This window comes from Triturus cristatus, chromosome 7 (genome assembly GCF_964204655.1).
Source record: "Triturus cristatus chromosome 7, aTriCri1.1, whole genome shotgun sequence".
Taxonomy (NCBI): Eukaryota; Metazoa; Chordata; class Amphibia; order Caudata; family Salamandridae; genus Triturus; species Triturus cristatus.
The window spans coordinates 1,010,219,386-1,010,241,220 of record NC_140590.1 but is presented as its reverse complement, the minus strand read 5'-3'; the positions used below and the strand labels follow the sequence as shown (position 1 = coordinate 1,010,241,220).

General features: G+C 46.9%; 1 protein-coding gene across 8 annotated transcripts in view; it reads left to right on the top strand.

Moving 5' to 3' along the window:
* LOC146811006 (uncharacterized) overlaps positions 1–21,835 on the top strand; it is a 1,023,327-nt gene that overhangs the window by 849,524 nt on the left and 151,968 nt on the right. For all 8 annotated transcript variants that reach the window (XR_014965769.1, XR_014965768.1, XM_085614480.1 and 5 more), the window contains one exon: positions 14,359–14,397. Coding sequence is in view for 6 of the 8 variants with exons in the window: in XM_085614480.1 (XP_085470606.1) it covers positions 14,359–14,397 (39 nt within the window). In the remaining 2 variants the exon portion in view is untranslated. The remainder of the gene's footprint in view (positions 1–14,358; positions 14,398–21,835) is intronic.

The window sequence follows — 21,835 nt, the reverse complement described above, 5'->3', positions numbered from 1 at the left end:
CGCATCTCCATTCGAAAGGAGTTCAAATATTCCCGTACCTGGACGACTGCCTTATCAAGGCGAGTTCTGCCAAGGTAGCATCCGAGCATGTGCAAAAATGCCTCTTACTCTTCCAGTCCCTGGGTCTGTCAACAAATCTGGAGAAATCACATCTATCTCCTTCGCAAAGAAGAACGTTCCTAGGAGCGACATTGGACACGGATCTGGCCAAAGCCTTTGTGTCAAAAGAAAGGCAAATCAAGATATGCAATCTTGCGCGCTCACTACTTTCAAAAGAGTGCGATTCAGTCCGTGTGTACAAATCCTTCCTAGGGATGATTTCGTCTTGCATTCATCTCATTCCCAACTGTCGGTACAGAATGAGACCGTTGCAGGAGGAGCTCAATCGGCAATGGCTTCAGACCACAGGATCATTCGAGGATATCATTCACATCACCTCGCGAATGCTGGACGCCTTTCAATGGTGGGGTCAGATGAAACACTTGAAAGAGGGTTGTCCATTTCTGGTCGAAATGCCGGATTTCACAGTCACCACAGATGCATCCCTCGAGGGTTGGGGAGCGCACCTTCAAGGAGTGACAGTCAAGGGCAGGTGGACTCTAGAACAGAGAAAGTGGCATATCAACCTGCTAGAATTACGAGCCATATTCTTGGCTCTAAAATCCTTCCAGGCCATCATCCGAGGAGCATGCATACTTGTAAGAACAGACAATACAACAAGTATGCATTACTTGAACAAACAAGGCGGGACGAGGTCAACCCTCCTATCTCAGCAAGCGCAAGAGATTTGGGATTGGGCGATTCGCCACAAGATCGTCCTCAAAGCCATTCACGTCCCAGGAATCACAAATGTTCTGGCGGATTCCCTCAGCAGAACCACAACGTCGAATCACGAATGGGAGTTACACCAACCATTCCTAGACGGAGTATTTCACGAATGGGGTCATCCCGATCTAGACCTCTTTGCAACCAGCCAGAACCGCAAATGCCCATTCTTCGCAAGTTGGGCTCCCCACAAGGACTCGCTGGGAAATGCCTTTTCGATGAATTGGTCGCAAATATATGCTTACGCCTTTCCACCGATCCCGTTGGTTCCACGAGTTCTGCGCAAGATCAAACAACAGCCTTGCCGCATGATTTTAATTGCTCCCAGGTGGCCCCGCCAGTACTGGTTCACAGAACTTCTCCTCCTCTCGGAGGCCGAGCCCATACAGTTTCGACCAATTCCACATCTTCTGACCCTTCAGAACGGTCAAATTTGTCATCCGGACCGAGCATCGCTGAGATTAGCGGCATGGCTCCTCAACAGCTTGAATTTGCACACCTAGATATCCCTCCAGACTGCCAAGAGGTTTTGGCCAATGCTCGAGCACCAGCAACTGTTAAAACCTACAAACTAAAGTGGAAGAGGTTTTGCATGTGGTGTCAATACGTTAATCTCCATCCGATCCACGCAAAACCGGAACAAATTCTGCCTTTCTTTCTACAGTTGGCGAGGTCTGGTCTTTCCCACTCTACTTTGAAGGTGTTCTTAGCTGCAATTTCAAGGTTTCGGCAGGATGGTATTACCTCTCTCTATTCCAATAGAGTCATCCAACAATTTTTTAAGGGGTTATTTAGGATGTTCCCGCCTATTCGGCGTCCACCTCCTTCTTGGCACCTTAATATAGTGCTTTCACAACACTAATGTGGCATCCTTTCGAGCCCATCCACAAGGCGGATCTAAAGTTCCTTTCTTGGAAGGTTTCTTTATTATTGGCTCTAACTTCTACAAGAAGGGTTAGTGATCTCCAAGCGTTCACTGTTCATCCGCCCTTTCTGCAATTCACATCTGATTCTGTGGTGCTGCACACTAATACAAAATGTATGCCAAAGGTCCCGACGGATTTCCATCTTAATGAACCCATAGTTTTGAAAACTTTCTTCCCAAATCCGCAAACAGCTGCAGAAAGGGCCTTGCATCAAAAGATGTCTGAAGTTTTACTTACAGCGGACAGCACCACTGCGCAAATCGGACCAGCTCCTGGTAGCATATGGCAAACCACGTCAAGGCCATTCAGTATCAAAGCCAACCATAGCTCGCTGGATCTCGGCGGCAATTTGTTTATGCCATGATCAAGCTGGAAGACCATTGCAAGCGACCCCAAGAGCACACACTACGAGAGCAATCTCTTCATCTACAGCTCTTTTTGCCGGTGTGCCTCTTCACCAGATCTGTAAAGCGGCAACATGGTCCAGCTGCCATACGTTTACCAGACACTACTGTTTGGAAGCTGCAAGTGATGCGGATGGATCAGTGGGACAAGCTGTTCTACGTAATCTTTTCAAATAAGGTGAGCCTCTGTTCTCCCTCCTCCGCTATGCTTTTATAAGACGCTTTTTTCCATACTATTTGTGGCTTGAAATTGTTTTACATATGTTGAAGCACACATGTATTTCTCTATGGTTATACTGTTTCATAATGTATATGGGCTATGATACAAAGTAGCGTCTTATGAGCATAAGGTTATGTACTGCTATCTACTCTGATTCAGGCATGTGAATCTATGAAAGACACCCCAAATACTGGAGAAGAACAATAGTTACTTACTTGTAATCTGTGGTTCTCCAGTATTGGTGTCTTTCATAGATTCACATGCAACCCGCCCACCTCCCCTCAGAGGCTTTTTAGGCTATTATGTATTGCTTCACTCCTGTGTGAGAAAATCTGACAGCCTGAGCCTCTGAGGAGAACATTCTGGTGGGTGCTGTCGCCTGATTGGCTGCAGTTTGGACTGGATATAATGACAGTGATAGTCATAGCTGTGGAAGTTTTTTCCCTTGTAGCTTAGGCTACTTTACTTCCTGGTTCAGGTTACCAGGGTTTTTTGGTTGTTATATGCATAATTATTGCTTTTTTATGTACCGTGGGACTCCCACTCCGACGACGGGGAATGATTCAGGCATGTGAATCTATGAAAGACACCAATACTGGAGAACCACAGATTACAGGTAAGTAACTATTGTTCTTATCGATTGTCTTTCACCCGCTAAACAGACAAAAGGTCCCGATATCCAGGCAGGCCCTTGTAACTATGATCCAATAATGAATGAAATTATGGGCCGACTAGAATTACTAGTCAAATCACTTGTCCTCCCTCTATTGGAAAGAATAAAAGGTTTGCCAAAACAATTAGAATCAATAGAGAAGCTGACACTAAAAAATACTGACCAATTGTAAGACTTATTGTCTAACACATTGTTACCCTTAAAAACCTCTACCAATCCCAAACCATCTTCAGTGAATAAAGATCGACAACTTAACTCAGAGGCAAATAAACCACTACCATCTTTATCATGCCAAATGAACCTACCATCAAGCGGAAAAAGTAATAACAAACCAGCACAAGGCCAGATTACTGTTAACCCTCCAATCAGCGGATCAGAACATAAACCATGTAATGTATCTGCTGGTATCGCCTCGGGAATAAATGAGGGTTTTAACTGTAATCATATAGACTTACCTCCAGAGGCGGTCCCTTACGTTGTAGTTTTAACAGGAGTCCCGGTCCTAGAAACAGGGAAAAAAGAGGGTTATTATGACCTGAAAAACAAGGTGATGTACTGGCTGAGACAGAACAGGCCTCTACCCCCAAACATTAACGGGGAGATTTTGAATGTTCGCAGACTTGGCTGGGTTGGCTCACGGCCGAAAGAAATTCAAGGCGACGTGATCATTGTTAACTTCAGAGATCACAGGGCAACCAGGCATATAATTAACTGGTTCCAAGGCCAGGATCAAAGCTCCATTAGAACCTATGACCTGACGTATTTCTACCCACAGTCATTAGCCCGAAATTTAACACAGCCCAATACCTATTCACGACCCCGAGTAAGGTCCTCTAATCTTAACATTTTTACATCCAACCGTTTTCCTCCCCTTAGAGGGCTAGAGGATGTTGATTGACTTCCTCTACAAGACCCCAACCAGGGCACTTTTCGCGGTCTAACGAACAGACAAGCACACAGCGATCCCTGCCTTCCCTCTCTAACTCGCACCGCTCCAGCTATTAAGAAGTTATCATCTTTGCCACTAAACACTACTCCGCAATCAAGGGACGAATTACCGGAATCCCTGACATTCACATTAAATTCTAAAACTACATCTGACCAAGAGTTTAGCAAACAAAAAATTGCGGTTGCATTCTGGAACGTAGCTGGTCTACGCTCCAAATTAGATAATGACGTTTGGATTAATTTTATTTTAAATTTTAACATTCTGTGTTTACAGGGGACATGGCTGACAACAGTGACCCATCTGGATGGTTATAGAACTTATTTTTCACCCGCCCAACACTCTAATTTTGGCCGGGCTAAGGGAGGATTAATTATTTATATTTCAAATGTGATCAAGATAGAAAAGATAAAGGTCATAAAACTCGATCCCAACTATCAGCTTCTTAGCCTTACACCAAATGCCAGGGACTTTTTCCTCCTGGTCAACTATTATAACAATCTCTCAGATTTAGATGCAATGGAAAAAATCAATTCTATCTTTTCCTTCATATCATCTATAATTAAGAAATCAACCAGAGAGGTGACCATCATATGGGGCGGCGAGTTCAATCAGACTATCTGTGGTGTTCCCAATGCTTTCTTATGTGGTTTAAATGACGAGGATGATAACCCCATACCACATTTCCCTCATTCAACTTTAGGCAGCTCATTAAATGAAATAATTTTTAATCTAGATTTGAGAATTGCGAATAAACTAGCTAATGTAAACACGATGTTGGCCCCCACCTATCATGGTAGGGGATGCAATTCCACTATCGATTTCATTTTGCTTTCAAATGGTTTAATAATGAGGGATACTACCTTCAATATTCATCAGATTGTATTGAGCGACCATTATCCTCTCAGTATTACTTTTTTTCTTTCCATTAGGACCGACACCAAAATCCCTAGCGTTCTTGATCAAAACAACCTAGAACTAGCTAGAGTTAATGGCTACTCTCTCAAGTGAGCTCTAGTTGATCCAATTGAAACCGTTAATACAGTGGTCACTGAAGCATACTTGCCTCTTATGAAATGTCTGGATCTGACTACCGGAGACGTTGATGTTATTACCAACTTTGGTACTGTGATACAGACCATAAAAAAAGCATTAATGGCAAAAAAGAACAGTGCCACAAGAAATAGGCAGGGCTGGTTTAACCACACGTGCACAGCAGCCTATACTAAATTAAAACTCACCTTACACAAGACAACTAGGGACCGCGCAGAAATAGCTAAACTAAGGAGGGCCTATAACGTCGCTATAAAGGAAAGGAAATTGGAATTAAAAAGACAACTCTGGGACCAAATACACGAGAGCTGTCTTAGCAATAACAGTGTCGCCTTCTGGAAGGTAGTAAAAACACCTTTTTTGACCGATAAGGGTAGTCTCCCAAGTGTAGAGGTCGCTATAGCTGAAAGCGAATGGGTAGAGCATTTCTCACAAATTTTCATGACCAATTCACTACCAATTGCTAGAGACAATGATCTTCCTTACCAACAGCCTTCGGCTTTCCCCATTGATATGTTTATTACATGCGACCAGGTCGAACGGGCTTTAAAAGCAAGCAAGAAAGGGAAGGCCCCGGGCCCTGATGGTGTCCCAATAGATTTCTTCAAAATACATTCCGAGCTCTGGATCCCCTTTCTGACCAGGGCTTTTAATGCGCTGTCTGCTATTGGTATCCCAGAATCTTGGAAGAAATCCATACTAGTTCCCATCTTCAAGAAAGGGGATAGGAACTTACCCTCCTGCTACCGCCCCATCTCCCTATTGGATTCCACGGGAAAAATTATGGGCCGGATATTACTCGATCGCTTGCAGGAGTGGGTAACGGAAAACAAGATCTTATCCGACTTACAATATGGGTTCCGCGAAGGTCTGGGGACCATAGACCAAGCCTTAAATTTATCATTAGTTCGAGGCATGTGGGCTGCTGAATTCATATCTGTGCATAGATCGCCGCCTAGTGTTGGGTCCGGATGTTTGCACGTTGTTGTCCTGGAAGAGTCTTCGAAGTATCCTTGGATAGGTGACTCCTCCCCTGGACTACAGTGCGCATGGGCATCCTCTCCATCCTCAGATTGTTTTTTTCCGCCATTGGGTTCGGATGTGCTATCTTAGCTCAAGTTAGGAAAATATTTTTTCGAGGCCAAAAGGCCTTTAGTTTGCGTCGGTACTGTTTATCGATCGGGTTTCGATACAATCCTGTTAGTTTACTAACTTTCAGCACCGACTTTTTTCGCATTTACCTGTCCATCGACTACTTCGACGATGGAATCGAGGACGCCATTCAAAAGGTGTCCGGTATGCAATGCGAAGTACCCACACATCGACGTCCATCCGGTGTGCAACAAATGCCTTTCGCCGGACCACGACGAATCGACATGCATGGCCTGTGCCCGGTTCCGTTCCAAGAAGACTCTGCGGAATCGCCGAGCGGCGAGACTTGAGGCGCAGCACGCGGCACCGGCCCCAACAGACATCTTCGACGAGGCCGAAGACGTCGAGGAATTAGAAGTCTTGCCCTCCAGTCCCGTTTCCGAACACGAACCCGGATCGGACGAGGTAGACGAGTCACTCTTCCACAGAGGTGAAGACGACACCGAGGTAGGAGACGACGAGGAGGCCTTAGGGGCCGAAGAAAGTAGCTCCAATGATGAACAAGGCCTACCTGTTCAAACCGTTCAAACACCAGTGCCACAGCCTATGGCTCCGGTCGAGGGATCGCCTTCGGGCCTTACCCGAGACCCATCCCGCAGTTCTTTGGCCTCGCCCTCGGGCCCGGCCTCGGACGTTCAGCGGCAGCCATTACTACATAAACAGGCTGGTTTCCCTACCACAAAACCGAAACCGAAAGCTGCTCCGGTTCCACCGAAACCGAAACTGAAAGTGGCGCTGGTCGGATCGAGGCCTTCGACGCCAGCGCCCCGCGTCGGCACCGACCGCACCAAGAGGGACTTCGGTGCCGAACTTGAAGCGGGCGACGTTGGAGTCGACAAACGGAAAAAAGCCATCGGCACCGACAAACCTGCTCGGCTACCGGCACCAACGACACCAAGGGCCGTACCGCCTGCTGTGTCTCGCATCGCTCCCTCGACGACACCTAAGCCTCAGGTATCGAAGACTTCGACGGTGATCTCTGCACCTCGACTCGATGAACCGCCGGCGCCGAAAAAATCCACGGCCGCCTCTACGAGCCTGGCCGGTGCCAAAGCCTCGAAGGCGCCCCAAGTACGACCTGGTTTGGCGCAAGGCAGCAAAACCACAGCTGTCCTCCAGGACACGTCGGGTTCCGGTTCGATCGGAGCTCCAGCAGCCTCTTCGGTGCCGGCCAACATTACCTTCGGCTTGCCTCCGTCAACAATCCCAAAAATGTTCCAACTCAGGACACGGGTCACCCAACCTACGGTCACACCTGCTGAGACGTCTCCGGCACGTATCATCGACGCCGACACTGGCAGGATGATTCTCCACGACCGAAGGATAACTTCGGAGCCGCCATTGGACCCTTTCAGGATCCCACTAAAAAGGAAGTTGCCTGCAGAATCGGAACCTCTCCTTTATGAACCCTTCCATTCATCCTACCAGGATCCACACCGGTTCTCCCCCACACGCTCCGATACAGATGCATTGGAGGACTACATGGATGACCAAGTCCCCTACCATGTAGACACATACCCTGATGACCAGCAGGACCCTGATCAAACTTGGGGCGACCCAGCAGACCCCAGTGCACCTCTCGATGCACAGGACCAACAACTCTATGGGGCAAAAACATCTCCTACGGAGGATACTGCGGCGTTCAAGGCTCTTATCGAACGTGCTGCAAATAACCATGGGGTACAGCTTCACTCTGATACCATCGAAGATGACTTTCTAATGGACACCTTTGCATCCTCAGAAAGACATGTAAAGACTCTGCCAATGTTGAAGGGGGTCCTCAAACCAGCCAAGGACATTTTCAAAGAACCCACCAGGGCACGAGTGATAAACCCCAGGATTGATAAAAAATACAGATCAGCACCTGGGGATCCTACTTACATCAGAGGACAATTACCACTCGACTCCATCGTCGTAGCGAATGCACGCAAGAGGGCACACTCGCAAACAACAGGTGACGCTCCTCCCCCGGACAAAGAGTCCAAGGTGTTAGAAACCTCTGGCAAGCGAGTTGCCGCCCAAGCTGCCAACATATGGCGCATAGCCAACACTCAAGCGCTCCTTGCTCGCTATGATAGAGCGCACTATGACACACTGGAGCAAATATTCCAACATCTCCCTGACCAGTTCAAGGAAGGCGCAGAAATGCTCATCAGAGAAGGACAGCTACTAACGAACGCTTCCATCAAATGCGCACTAGATGCTGCAGACACGGCTGCCAGAGCCATAAACACAAGCGTCATGTTGCGACGACATGCCTGGCTACGGATCTCAGGATTCAAGCCTGAGGTACAAAACAATATACTGAACCAGCCCGTCAACCCCGACTATTTATTCGGGCCAGAGGTTGACACCACCCTTGAAAAGATAAAAAAGGACACGGACACTGCAAAGTCTATGGGCGCCCTACAAACTCAGTCCTTTCGGAGCGGCTCCTTTCGTCGCCCCGGAAACAAGGGAGCAGGTAGAGGACAGGGGTCACAACAAACATATAACAAAGGCAATACACAGACCACCTATGATAAAAACACCCGAGGTGGATATCGTGGCTCCAGCACAAAGGGCAGAGGACGCGGCTACGGCAACACCAGGTCCTCTCCCAAGAACAAGCAGTGACGCCCTCTCCCTTCCTCCCGACCACATAACACCTGTCGGGGGAAGGCTACAAAGGTTCCTGTCCACGTGGAATTCCATCACCACGGACAGGTGGGTCAAAGATATTGTAAAATACGGTTACTGTCTGGAGTTAACCTCCACTCCACCCACAATACCACCAAGAAGCCGTCCTATGTCCTCAGAGCACTTAACGCTCTTACAGCAAGAAGTGCAAAGTATGCTTCTAAAAGGCGCTATAGAGGTCGTACCCATCCACGAGCAGGGTACGGGAGTGTACTCCCTCTACTTCTTAATTCCAAAAAAGGACGGGTCGCTCAGACCTATATTAGACCTGAGACCCCTGAACCAGTACATTCTTTCAGAGCACTTTCACATGCTCACTCTACAGCAAGTCCTTCCGCTTCTCAAGCAGGGAGACTTCCTAGCCACACTGGACCTCAAGGATGCGTACTTTCACATACCCATCCACCCCTCACACAAAAAATACCTCAGGTTCACTGTTCAGGGGCAGCACTATCAGTTCAAAGTCCTTCCCTTCGGCGTGACAACAGCGCCCAGGGTTTTCACGAAGTGCCTAGCTACGGTGGCAGCACATCTACGGAGGCAGCATATACACGTCTACCCCTACCTAGACGACTGGCTCGTTCAAGCGAAGTCAGCCCAGCAATGTGCAAGCCACATGTCCCGCACCATTCACCTTCTTCACAGTCTGGGATTCTCACTAAATTATTCAAAGTCCCATCTCCAGCCCGCACACGTACAACCGTACCTAGGTGCGACTATAGACACTCTGGCGGCCACAGCTCAGCCAAATTTAGTGAGGATCAACAGCATACAACTGCTGATCTCCAAATTCAAACCCAATCACTCACTTCCAGCGCGAGTGTTTATGCAGTTGATAGGCATGATGGCCTCCTGCATCTTCATAGTCCCGCACGCGAGATTACATATGCGCCCACTTCAGGAGTGCCTAGCACGTCAGTGGAATCAGGCTCAAGGACAGTTAAAGGACCTAGTGTTGGTGAGCGGTCGGGCATACAACTCTCTGCATTGGTGGAATCCACAAAACCTTTGCAAGGGCCGACCATTCCAAGAGCCTGTCCCACAGATAGTACTGACAGCGGACGCGTCTCTCCAGGGATGGGGAGCTCATGTACTCCACTACACAGTGCAAGGACTATGGACAACACAACAAAAGAAATTGCACATCAACCTTCTGGAATTGATGGCAATCTTCCTAGCCATGAAGGCATTCAAAGTACATCTATGCAACAAGGTCGTGTTGATCCGGACGGACAACATGACCGCAATGTACTACATACAGAAACAGGGAGGAACACACTCTCCACAGTTGTCTCATCTGGCTCAGAGCATGTGGAAGTGGGCCATTCAAAGGAACATGTTCCTCATGGCGGAACACCTCCCTGGCAAGGACAACCAGATGGCGGATCTGCTCAGCAGACACAGCCACCAGATGCACGAGTGGGAGTTACACCCATCAGTACTCCAACCGTACTTCCAGCAGTGGGGTCATCCGGAGATAGACCTATTCGCGACAAGCGAAAACGCAAAATGCCAAAGCTTCGCCGCCAGATTCCCACATCCGCAGTCGCAGGGCAATGCGATATGGATGAACTGGTCCGGCAGATTTGCATACGCTTTTCCCCCAGCGCCATTGATACCGCTAGTGGCCCGCAAACTCCGACAACACTCCCTGACACTCGTCCTAGTTGCTCCCACGTGGGCACGCCAGCCGTGGTACACCACCTTCCTCGAACTTTCCGTGGTGCCGCATCAAAGGCTGCGGATCAAACCCGCGCATTTGACGCAGAACCATGGAGAGGTTCAGCACCCAGATCCGCAACAGCTGAATCTGGCGATCTGGCTCCTGAAGTCCTAGAGTTTGGCTATCTCAACCTGCCACCTGACTGTATGGACATCATCAAGGAGGCCAGGAGACCCACTACCAGAGCTTGCTATGCAGCCAAATGGAAAAGGTTCGTCATTTATTGCGGTAATAATGACATCAACCCGCTGGACGCATCCATCCAAAACATCATCTGTTATCTCTTACACCTATATCAATGCAATCTGGCGTACACCTCTATACGTGTCCATTTGACCGCAATCTCAGCCTATCTGCAAACCAGGCAGCACCTCTCTCTATTCAGAGTGCCTGCCATCAAAGCATTCTTGGAAGGACTCAAACGAGTCATTCCACCAAGCCACCCACCGGCTCCAATGTGGAACCTCAACTTGGTCCTCACACGCCTGATGGGTCCACCCTTTGAACCTCTACACTCATGCGAGATTCAATTCCTTACCTGGAAAGTGGCCTTCCTTGTAGCGATCACTTCCCTAAGAAGAGTTAGTGAACTCCAGGCACTAACCGTTCAAGAGCCATTTATACAGGTTCACACCAACAGGGTCGTACTACGTACCAACCCCAAATTCATGCCCAAAGTAATATCGCAGTTCCACATGAATCAAACTATTGAACTGCCAGTTTTCTTCCAAAACCCACAAACTGTTGCAGAAAGGGCACTACATACACTAGATGTACGGAGGGCCCTCATGTACTACATCGATAGGACTAAACCCTTCAGGAAGACAAAACAACTGTTCGTTGCCTTTGCCCCACACCACAAAGGTAACGCCATCTCCAAAGCAGGGATAGCCAGATGGATAGTTAAGTGTATTCAAATCTGTTATCAAAAAGCAAAACGCACATTAACTATTCCACCACGAGCCCACTCAACACGTAAGTTGGGGGCTTTCATGGCCTTCCTAGGAAATATTCCCCTGCATGATATATGCAGAGCAGCCACATGGTCCACTACACACACATTTACAAAACACTATTGCGTAGATGTGCAGTCAAAACAGCAGGCAGCTGTAGGACAGGCTGTTCTCAAAACACTTTCTCAGACCGCTGCAGCTGGCACGGGTAGCCGCCGCCAATAGAGGGCACTGCTATGTATTCTATGCACAGATATGAATTCAGCAGCCCACATGCCTCGAACTGAATATGCTACTTACCAGTATGCATCTGTTCTTGGCATGTAGGGCTGCTGACATTCATATCGCCCTCCCTCCTCCCCGGCGCCTGTCGCAGCTGCAGCTCTCAGAATTACTGCAAGCATGGTCATCACTTTCTGTATCTACTCCATCACTGCCACAATGGCGAAAAACAATCTGAGGATGGAGAGGATGCCCATGCGCACTGTAGTCCAGGGGAGGAGTCACCTATCCAAGGATACTTCGAAGACTCTTCCAGGACAACAACGTGCAAACATCCGGACCCAACACTAGGCGGCGATCTATGCACAGATATGAATGTCAGCAGCCCTACATGCCAAGAACAGATGCATACTGGTAAGTAGCATATTCATTAATTGATAAATATGTTAACATCAAGATCGGAGCTTTGTATATGGTCTATGTAGATTTATCAGCTGCATTTGATTGCGTTAGCCATTCCAAACTCTGGTCCATCCTATTAGATCTAGGTGTGGAGCAGACTGTAGTAACCTATATTAGGGAACTCTATGCCGACGCAACAGCCAGAGTAAGGTTTGGAATCAGTGGAGAACTCACCGTGTCGTTCGGGGTGGAGAAGGGCGTGAGGCAAGGTTGTGTCCTGGCTCCATTTCTATGCACCCTCTACACCAACGGTTTGGAGAGGGAGATGCTGAAAGGAGCTCAGGACCTTCCTATGGTAGCAAATCGACGTGTACCAGCTCTTTTGTACGCCGACGATGCGGTGATATTGGCCCGCACACCCAACGAACTCCAGAGGGCCCTAAGTAGTTATGCATCATTTATGGCCACCCTAGACCTTAAAGTCAACATCGGGAAAACTTTTGTTATGAAGGCTGGTATTGGCATGAAAAATAAAACTAGGCCCATTTACTTGAATAAAGAAAGATTATTAATTACTGACAAATATCCCTATCTCGGTGTCATGATTGACGAAAAACTAAGCTGGAAACCGGCAGTTGAAGCGAGAAAACTGCAATTTGCAAGAACCACCTCTGCACTTATAAATTTCTCTAGGAAACTGGGGAAAAAAACACCTGTAGAGATGGTTAAAATCTATAAAGCCAAATGCATTTCAGTGGCTCTATACGGAGCAGGTGTATGGGGACACGCAGCTGTGGGTCCTATTCAGTCAGTAGAGAATGGCTTTCTGAAATATCTTCTTGCCTTACCTACTACTGCCGCCAATTATTCCTGCCATGTGGAACTGGGTCTTCCCTATGTGACAGACCTGGCGAGAATCCAGCCTTTGCTACTATGGCACCGAATCTGGTCGTCAGAACAAACAGTCTTCACTCAACAAGTTATTCAAGAATGTAAGGGCCTAGATAACGCACACAGATCTAGGTGGTTAGTCTATGTCAAGAATTTTCTAACTGATTTAGGGTTGGTAAAATACTATCATGACCCCATTCAGATCCAGCAGCTACCAAGAAAGGTTTTCTATAAACTTTGTTTTAACCATCTCGAAGACCTTAGACTTAATTCAGAAGTCATGAAACAAACAGCCAGACATAGTTTAACAGTCCAGACGGCCTTTGGGATTCAGCCTTACCTAACTTATAAAATAACTTCATATGAACTGTTTCTTTTAGTTAGGTTTAGACTGAACCTCTTTCATCGTTTGGTGACTTTCCCGTTGAGGAATAATTGGGCTAAAATATTGCCACCTTGCCCCTGTGACGGGAGATCCTCTCAGTCTACAGCCCACACCATTCTTTTCTGTAAATATTATATGGACCAACGGAGAAACCTATTAATCCCCCTATTAAAGCGTTTGGGCTTTCGTACTTGCCGCCCAGCCCTACTTTTCCTACAGTCACTTGAGGGGGAGGGCCTGGTTTACATTGTTTCCAACCTCCTACAGTATATTATGCGACATAGACTGAACCTAGGGTAATTTAATATATTTGATTTACTGCTAAATTGATTATAATTGACCCTCTTAATCGTGATATCTTGTTGTATTGTCACTTTAACCAAGCAGATGGAAATTACTGTGATCACTCATGTCTGTGATGAATTTAAAATTTATGGAATTTTTAATGAGAAATTTTATTATGTACTTGTTTTAAATGTATCTTTTATGGCCTTCTTTTGAAAAGCCGAATAAAGAAATATTGATTGATTGATTGATTGATAGTAATGGCTTTGCGTGGTTACAACGTGGTCATTGTAACGACCGCGTTGTAATGACATTGCGGTGTAATCAACTCTATGTAAAGGTTGTTTGTCCTGGGAGGGCCAGCCATTCCCAATGGGGTCGCAAATTGCGAGTGCCTCATGAATATTGATGAGGCTCGTATTTTGCGACCCCTTTGGAAATCACAATCGGTGTCTGAGACACTGTTGTACATTTGAAATTGTGACTCGCAATAGAGAGCAATTTGCGACGACTATTTCAAATGGCCGGACATCTGGCCCTTAGTCTCTATTGATGCGCTGTTACACCTTTGCTCACTCAAGATGAAATATGCAAATCACTTATCTCTTTTTTTGGCCAGGTGGAGGAGACCAGCTCCCGCCGGGAACATTCTTTTCAGGTGAGTTTCTTTGGTATGCTTGATGTTCTTTGTGGAATTTCCTATTGCCTAGCAAGGCACAGTTCCATTGGAAGTGGTATTTATCCAGTATTAGGGGTGTCTTTCATAGATTCACATGCCTGAATCATTCCCCGTCGTCGAGACGGGAGCCTCCGGTACATAGAAAAGTAATGTCCTATAGACATACATAGAGAAAAATAGGATGTCATTTGGAAATAAGTTCTTGGCATTAAAGATAGTTTGTGAAGAATAGACAAGTTACAAGTAGGCGAAAAATAAACAAACAGATAAGATGTTCCAGAAGCTATACAGTATATCTACAGTATATCTGTAACTGAACAAGAAATCATGAAAGCACTTTAAGAGAAACTGCTACTCTATTGGACTGCCATCCCTGATTTCCATAAAGTACATAGACCCCCTTTGGCATGAACTTTTAAAGAAGGGTTTGCTGGAACAAAAAAGACCTTGAAATCATTCATTTCAAACTCTTTACATAACCAGGCTTCCTGCAAACAAACAACCATCAATGAATCAAAAAGAGATTGGAAAATTGAGTTTACAAACAGAAGCCAAGGCCAAAGCACCTCAGGCCCTTCATATCCATGGACTGGTGTCTGAGGCTTTTCCTAGACCTGTCTAAAGGGCATTTTGCTGATAGATCATTACTTTAGCAGCATGTAGTTTATTGTGAGAGGCTAGTACTTAGTATGCCATTGGTTTTTGATTGAATTTTCTTTCTGTGCTCAATAGGCCATAAGAATCTACGACTATTCAATACTCTTCTTATTGCAGGCTTCCCCAAATGTAAAAATGTGTTGTTCCACAACATTATTGGAGAAAAGGTGCTGAATTGATTGACGATAAACTTCACCTTTTATTTGTTTAGAGCAAATTTTGACCGCATCATTATGTCTTGAACGAATACGTCTGAGTTCATGACTATCGTAAAACAATTTTAAAATATTATGCAGATTCAAAAAAGAGTCCTATAGGAAAAAGGTCAGAAAAATGTATAGAAGGTTTGGACAATTGGCCAGAAATTGAATTCGAGCGCATTGACCTTATCTGTGTTAGATCCATCTTTCATTGCTTTGGAAGGGAAGATGATGTGAAAGGCATAGCTAATGGAATGAAAACTCATTTGCCCTTTATTGTAGAACAATTAGAGGATGAAATCTGGTCTTGTGTCGCCATGACGAGAGGAAAGGCCTCATTATTTGCACACTCCTGAGTCTCGGAAATACTAATTAATTGATCTGGCTTTTTGTTTTGACTGCTTATTGCTTCGTGTGAACATTTTTGAAATGTAAGTTTACTTGCTGGTTTCATTTTCATTCACCAAATTACAAATGTCTTTGTTTCTTTTGGCTGTTGGGCTTCACTCTTTCTTCAGACTGGTGCATACCCCTTGGCCTACATCCATTTATCAAGGCACGATTTGAATTAAAAATTCTAATAATTTCGGACTCAGACTGATGTGAGGCCCAAGGGTGTTTGCACAGGTAGGTGGATATTAACGATGTATAGTGTTGGGGAAATGCTTCCTGAGGGATTGTCTCTAATAGTTGCTACTGCACTGTTCTATATTATGGAAAACTGCGTATTCAACTGTTGTTCTGTACTGCTGCTTATTAAAAAAATTAAAACAAATAATAAAAAAAAAAAATTCTAATAATTTGAAATTAGCACCACATCTTGATGGATTCACTGAATCATTCTCTGAATCCTTCTCCTTTAATTGATTGGGTATAATGTTAAAAAAAAGATAGGTCCTTCTATTTCAATTGCTTCAAAATCTACCAGCCATTTGGGTCCCTTTTGTTCACTTTCACCACCTTGGCTTATTACTGAAGTAATAGTATCCCCAAACAGGTATACTTTCTGAAGCTTATGGTCTCTCACAACTTACATAAGAGCCTTCTAAAGGAGGGAGAGTGTTGACAGTGTTTGCTCTTGGAGCATGAGTTGTTTATTTATTAACTTTAAACTGGAAGATAGAGCAGAGTGCATGGAGGACATCATTGCAAAGACAAAGATTGGCTCTTAAAATGTGTGGGGCTGAGAGATACCTTCCCTTAAACCTGCTGTGTGTGAAAAAGAGGGACCAGGTTCCATCATGGAAGCATATTTTAGCAGCAATTGATCAGTGGACACTGTATCGTCCTGTACAACATTGACACATTCCTAATTTAATCAGCTAGCCACCAAGTCATCTGAAGTATGAGGGGCATTTAAACATGGAAAATATTTTATTAGCAATGTAATGTGCCTCTTTGCACTTTCCTGTGACTTCACCATATTTATGATATGTCTTTCTGGTGAGGAAGAGCTCAAACAATGAATGGTTCCAAAATCGGAGGCTAAAATTTGAGCCGGTGTGAAGAACGTGCTGTTTAATGAGTTACTAATAATCCTGAATGGTCAGTTTTTTTGGCATGAAATTGCTTTGATTGTACGCTCAAGGCAGCTCACAGAAATACCAAGATTACTGGTTACCAATGGTGTCCTGCAGATGATCTTTCTTCATTAATAGATTGATCTTGATATGAAAGATGTAATCGGTGTAAAGAGGCAAATGTAAAATCCCCAATGATGAAGATCTCTAAACAAAGTCTTCTATGGCCTGCCCTAAAGGTTGCCTTAATGGTGAGGAGTATATGTCCCCAACAGCAGCATTTAGCACTGATTAATACACACTGGACCCCGCAACTGTTACAACTGCCTCCTAGATGACTAAAGGGACAGGGTTAAAAAAACAGGGAGAATGCAAGCTGGTGGCCCCCCACCTCATGGGGAATGAACACCCCTTGATGTTTCCAATAATCTCAATAGTAGGGCAGGGTCTTATAAAGGGACTTTCATGTAACTTGGAGTGACCATGGATTAACACGCTCAGAAAATACACAAGGCCACAGATGAAGGGTCAAAACAAAGCTTCTGAAGAGCTCTAGAGAGCACAGACTTACCTCCTCCGTCCTAGTTAGACCAGCGCTGCTGTTGCCTCCACACAGGGACTCAGTAATTTCACAAAAATGAGTGCCTCAATGCACTTCTCACAGTTCTGTACTCAGCCCCTGCCGGTTCCAGTTTTGGCTGACAAGCATGTCCTGCAGTATGCTCGACTCCCTCAGTTTCCCAAGGGGAGCGGACACAGTGCCAACATACCAGCTACACAGAAGTACTCAAGCCTGGAGTGTGGAAAAAAGGGGATATTTGGAATATAGAACACGAGTTTCTGCTGAAAAAAAATGTAGAGAATAGTTGAATAACTCAGTGCTGCAGTGATCAGCTATTGTGATCCTCCAGTATGGGCAGGCGCAAGCATGGGAGTGTGCCTAAAGTCAAGCGGTCCTAACTTTTAAGGTTTGGATTCCACCAAGTTTTGAGTTATGTATTTTTGATGTGGAGTGATGGGAACTTGTGTCGTCTTTACTCAATTACCTAGATCTTCCAGTTTGCTGTATTTTTGTATTATCTGTCTGCCTTTTTGGCACTGTATTCAAGTGACACAGTCTCCTATACAACATCAATTTTTAGGACATTCTCATTCTTCACTCCTCATTTCTACTTCGCATACATCATTCCTATTTCTCAAATATAAAACCTACTTCTCATCCCTATTTCTTAATGCTCGTCCTTCACATCTCTACTTCTCAGCTGTCATCCCTACTTCTTATGCCTCCTTCTCATCCCTGCTTCTCATCCCTACTTCTCATTCATCATCCGTACTTCTTATCCATCAACCCTACTTCTCATCCATCATTCTTACTTCTCATCCAGGGGATACTCATCAAAGTCATAATCTATGAATAATCCCCGCCCATGTGCGGGATCCCGGAGCATATAGAAAATACATATATATAAATATATATATATATATACATATGTGAAAACATATAAATGCAGCCTAATAATGTTCAAAACATGGCAATGCTGTAAATTACATATTTTTGCATAGTAGTGCCCCCGTAACCCGTAAGGAAAAAAGGAAGCATCAGGCAAATTATAACACAGCACTGCTTTATTGCCATAAAGCAACATGTAATTGTAGGCATTCGCCAGTAGGCTGCAGTAGAGTATCAAGAATCCAAGAAAAACTGACACCTTGCCTTTAAGGCATTAGAGTAGGGGGACCGTGCCTTTAAGGCCTGCCCGTGACCCCCTGCTCCCATGATGCACTACAGGTGACAGTTGGGCTAGTTCTTTTTTCCGGCTCCTTCTGTGAGGATCCTGGAGCTTGAGCTCTTCAGTTTTTTGACTGAAATTTTGAATTACAGCTTTTTCTAGCTTTTTTCGACGTTTTCTGGCTTATAAGGGCTAATTCTGCTGGTTCCAGTGAATTTTCCAATTTTTTTCCAGTCAGAATGTCTCCTTTATTTAGGAAATGCCCTTCTTGTGGTAATAAAATGGCACTGGTGGATCCACACTCGGTGTGTATTGTGTGTTTACCATCAAAACACGATCCTGACCAGTGTCCCCACTGCCAGAAGTTCTCAAAGCGCACTCTGAGGGACAGAGAGCGCATTAAACTGCATGCAAGACTGGAGAAGGAACGAAGCCGTCGTAAAGGCGAGCATTCCTCATCAAGACCACCTTCTTCAGCTACGCAAGTAAAGAAACGGCGACATACCAGCTCCCCGGGCTCCAAGAAGACCAGGAGTCCAAGAGGTTCGCCGTCGACGTCGAGGATGCCGGCGAAGAGGCAGAGAACTTCGGCGTCAAGGGATTCATCCCACCATCAAGAGTCTCCGCCGCGCAAAAGTAAGTCGGCGTCAAGAGGCGGCCCTTCGGGCTCGAAGGCTGCTAGTCTGGTGACATCTGAACTGTCTCCGTCGACGTCGAGGCTTCCGTCGACGTCGAGACACTCTCCGCCACCCTCGAGGGGGTCGACGTCGAGAGATGCGGCGACGTACATTCCGCCGCGAGTGGGCCGGTCGCCGTCGATGGTTACCCCCACTCGGCGACATAGAAGGTCGACGTCGAGAGGAAGATCGACGTCAAGAAGTCGACGTCGAGAGAGGTCGCCGTCAAGATCACCACGTCGACGTCGAGAGAGGTCGACGTCGAAGTCGCCCAGTCGACGTCGAGAGAGGTCGACGTCGAAGTCGCCCAGTCGACGTCGAGAGAGGTCGACGTCGAAGCCGCCCAGTCGACGTCGAGAGAGGTCGACGTCGAAGTCGCCCAGTCGACGGCGAGAGAAGTCGACGTCGAAGACACGGCCGACGTCGAGGTCATCTAGCCGACGTCAGGTGCCAGAGAAGAGGAGATCGACATCGAGGTCTCCACGACCGGCGTCGAGACCAGAACGGCATACCTCACACTTGCCGATGGTGACGCAGACGTCGTCGACGTCAAGGGATTCGACGTCGAGGGCGAAGACTGGACCGCCCGCGGAGAGGTCCCCAGGAGAACAGTCATCATCTCCGGGACTGCACATCGTGCAAATATCTCCAGAAAGATCACCCGAGGCTCCAGAGCGGTTTGGACTGTCACCGCGCTGGTTACGAGATGTGGGCGCTGCCGCATGTCGGAGTCCGGGATCGGACTACTCCCGCATGTATTCCCCACCGCGCAGGAGTAAATCGCCTCCGAGGGATCCACGGCCAATTTCACCACGCCGGTCTCGTTCCAGGGACCGTCGCACCGCGCCAAAACGTCCAAGATCTCCGTCCAAGCGCAGATCAGGATCAAGGGCTCACCAAAGCGAACGCTCCCACAAGAGGCGACGCACCAGGTCGTCCACTGGGACTGCATCCACAAGATCCTCAGTCCGGGACTACTCACCTACTTTTTCATCCACGCCTCCATCGCGAGTGTCCCCGGTGGATGACATTATAACTTTCTCGGACGTCCTGGGTAGAGGGGCGCAAAAGTTGAACATCGCACTGCACGCCCCTCAGGCACCCACTTCTGTGATCTTTGACACTTTACACCATCGGTCAGCTCCCAGACCTCTGCTCCCGTTGGTGCCAGGATTGTTAGAACCAGCGATGGCCACGTTCCTTACACCGGCTACAGCGGGCTCGGTCCCCTCGAGAATAGCAAAGAAGTACAAGGCTCCGGCCGAGGACCCTTTATTCTTGAGGGCGGACCCGCCAGCGGATTCGGTGATAGTGGCGGCGGCCATGAAGTCTCACTCAGCCTCAATATCTGCTTCTGTCCCCCCTGAGAAGGACAGCAAGCTGATGGACTCCTACGGCAGGAGAATGTGCAACACATCTGCCGCGCACATGAAGGTCGCTAGCGCTTCAGCCCTGCTAGGGAGGTATGATCGTTCCCTATGGGATTCCCTGGCCAGATTCGTGGAGAAATTGCCTAGGGAGGACAGGCAGGACTTCACGGAGATCCTACATGAAGGCGGACTGGTGGCCAACCAAGTAATAAGCGCAGCGGCGGATGCATCAGACCTAGCCGCGCATGGCTACTCCCATGGCATCTGCTCCCGCCGTTCGGCCTGGCTCAGATTAACAGCCCTCAAACCAGATGCGCAGAAAAGGATTCTTAACCTGCCGTTTAATGGATCATCGCTATTTGGAGCTCATGCGGACGACCAAATGAGCAAGATGAAAACGGAATTGGACACTGTAAAGGCTGTGGGACTGGAAAAACGCAAAGAGTTCCGCAAGCGCTTTCGCCAGGGCGACAAACGTGCCTTTCACCAGCGCGTTCAAACGCCCCAATGGTCCTCTCAAAACCAACAGAGGTCCCAGTTTCAGCAAAGGGGCCGGGGCAGAGGAAGAGGAAATGCTAAACAGCAGCAGTCCTCTAACAAGCAACCTCCCAAGCAGTGAAAACTTACTTCCTCCGCACTCGTTCGCCACTCCGGTGGGAGGAAGTGTCACCGCTCACCTGGCAGAGTGGAATACAATTACAAACGACAAATGGGTGCTGAGTATTGTAGAGCGTGGCTACTTGCTGAGGTTCAAATCTCCCCCTCCGCAGGTACCCCCACGGAAACAGCCACTCCCTCTCAGCCAAAACAAGCTTTTAAAGGACGAAGTTGCCACTCTCCTCTCCAAAAACGCCATAGAGGAAGTTCCAAACAGGCAGAGAAATCGGGGAGTGTACTCCCGGTATTTTCTTGTTCAGAAAAGAGGAGCGATCGGAGACTACAGACCCATCCTCGATCTCCGCCTACTCAACAGATTTCTCAGAAGGGAAAAATTCAGGATGCTAGCACTGCACCAGATCTTCCCACATCTACACCAAGGGGACTGGATGTGTGCCATCGATTTACAGGATGCATACTTCCACATTCCTGTCTCAGCGAAACATCGGAAGTTTCTCAGATTTCGCATCTTTCACCAACATTATCAATACAAGGTCCTGCCATTCGGCCTCAAGTCCGCGCCACGAACGTTCTCAAAGTGCATGGCGGTGGTGGCTGCATTTCTCCGCAAACGGAAGATATTCGTCTACCCATATCTAGACGACT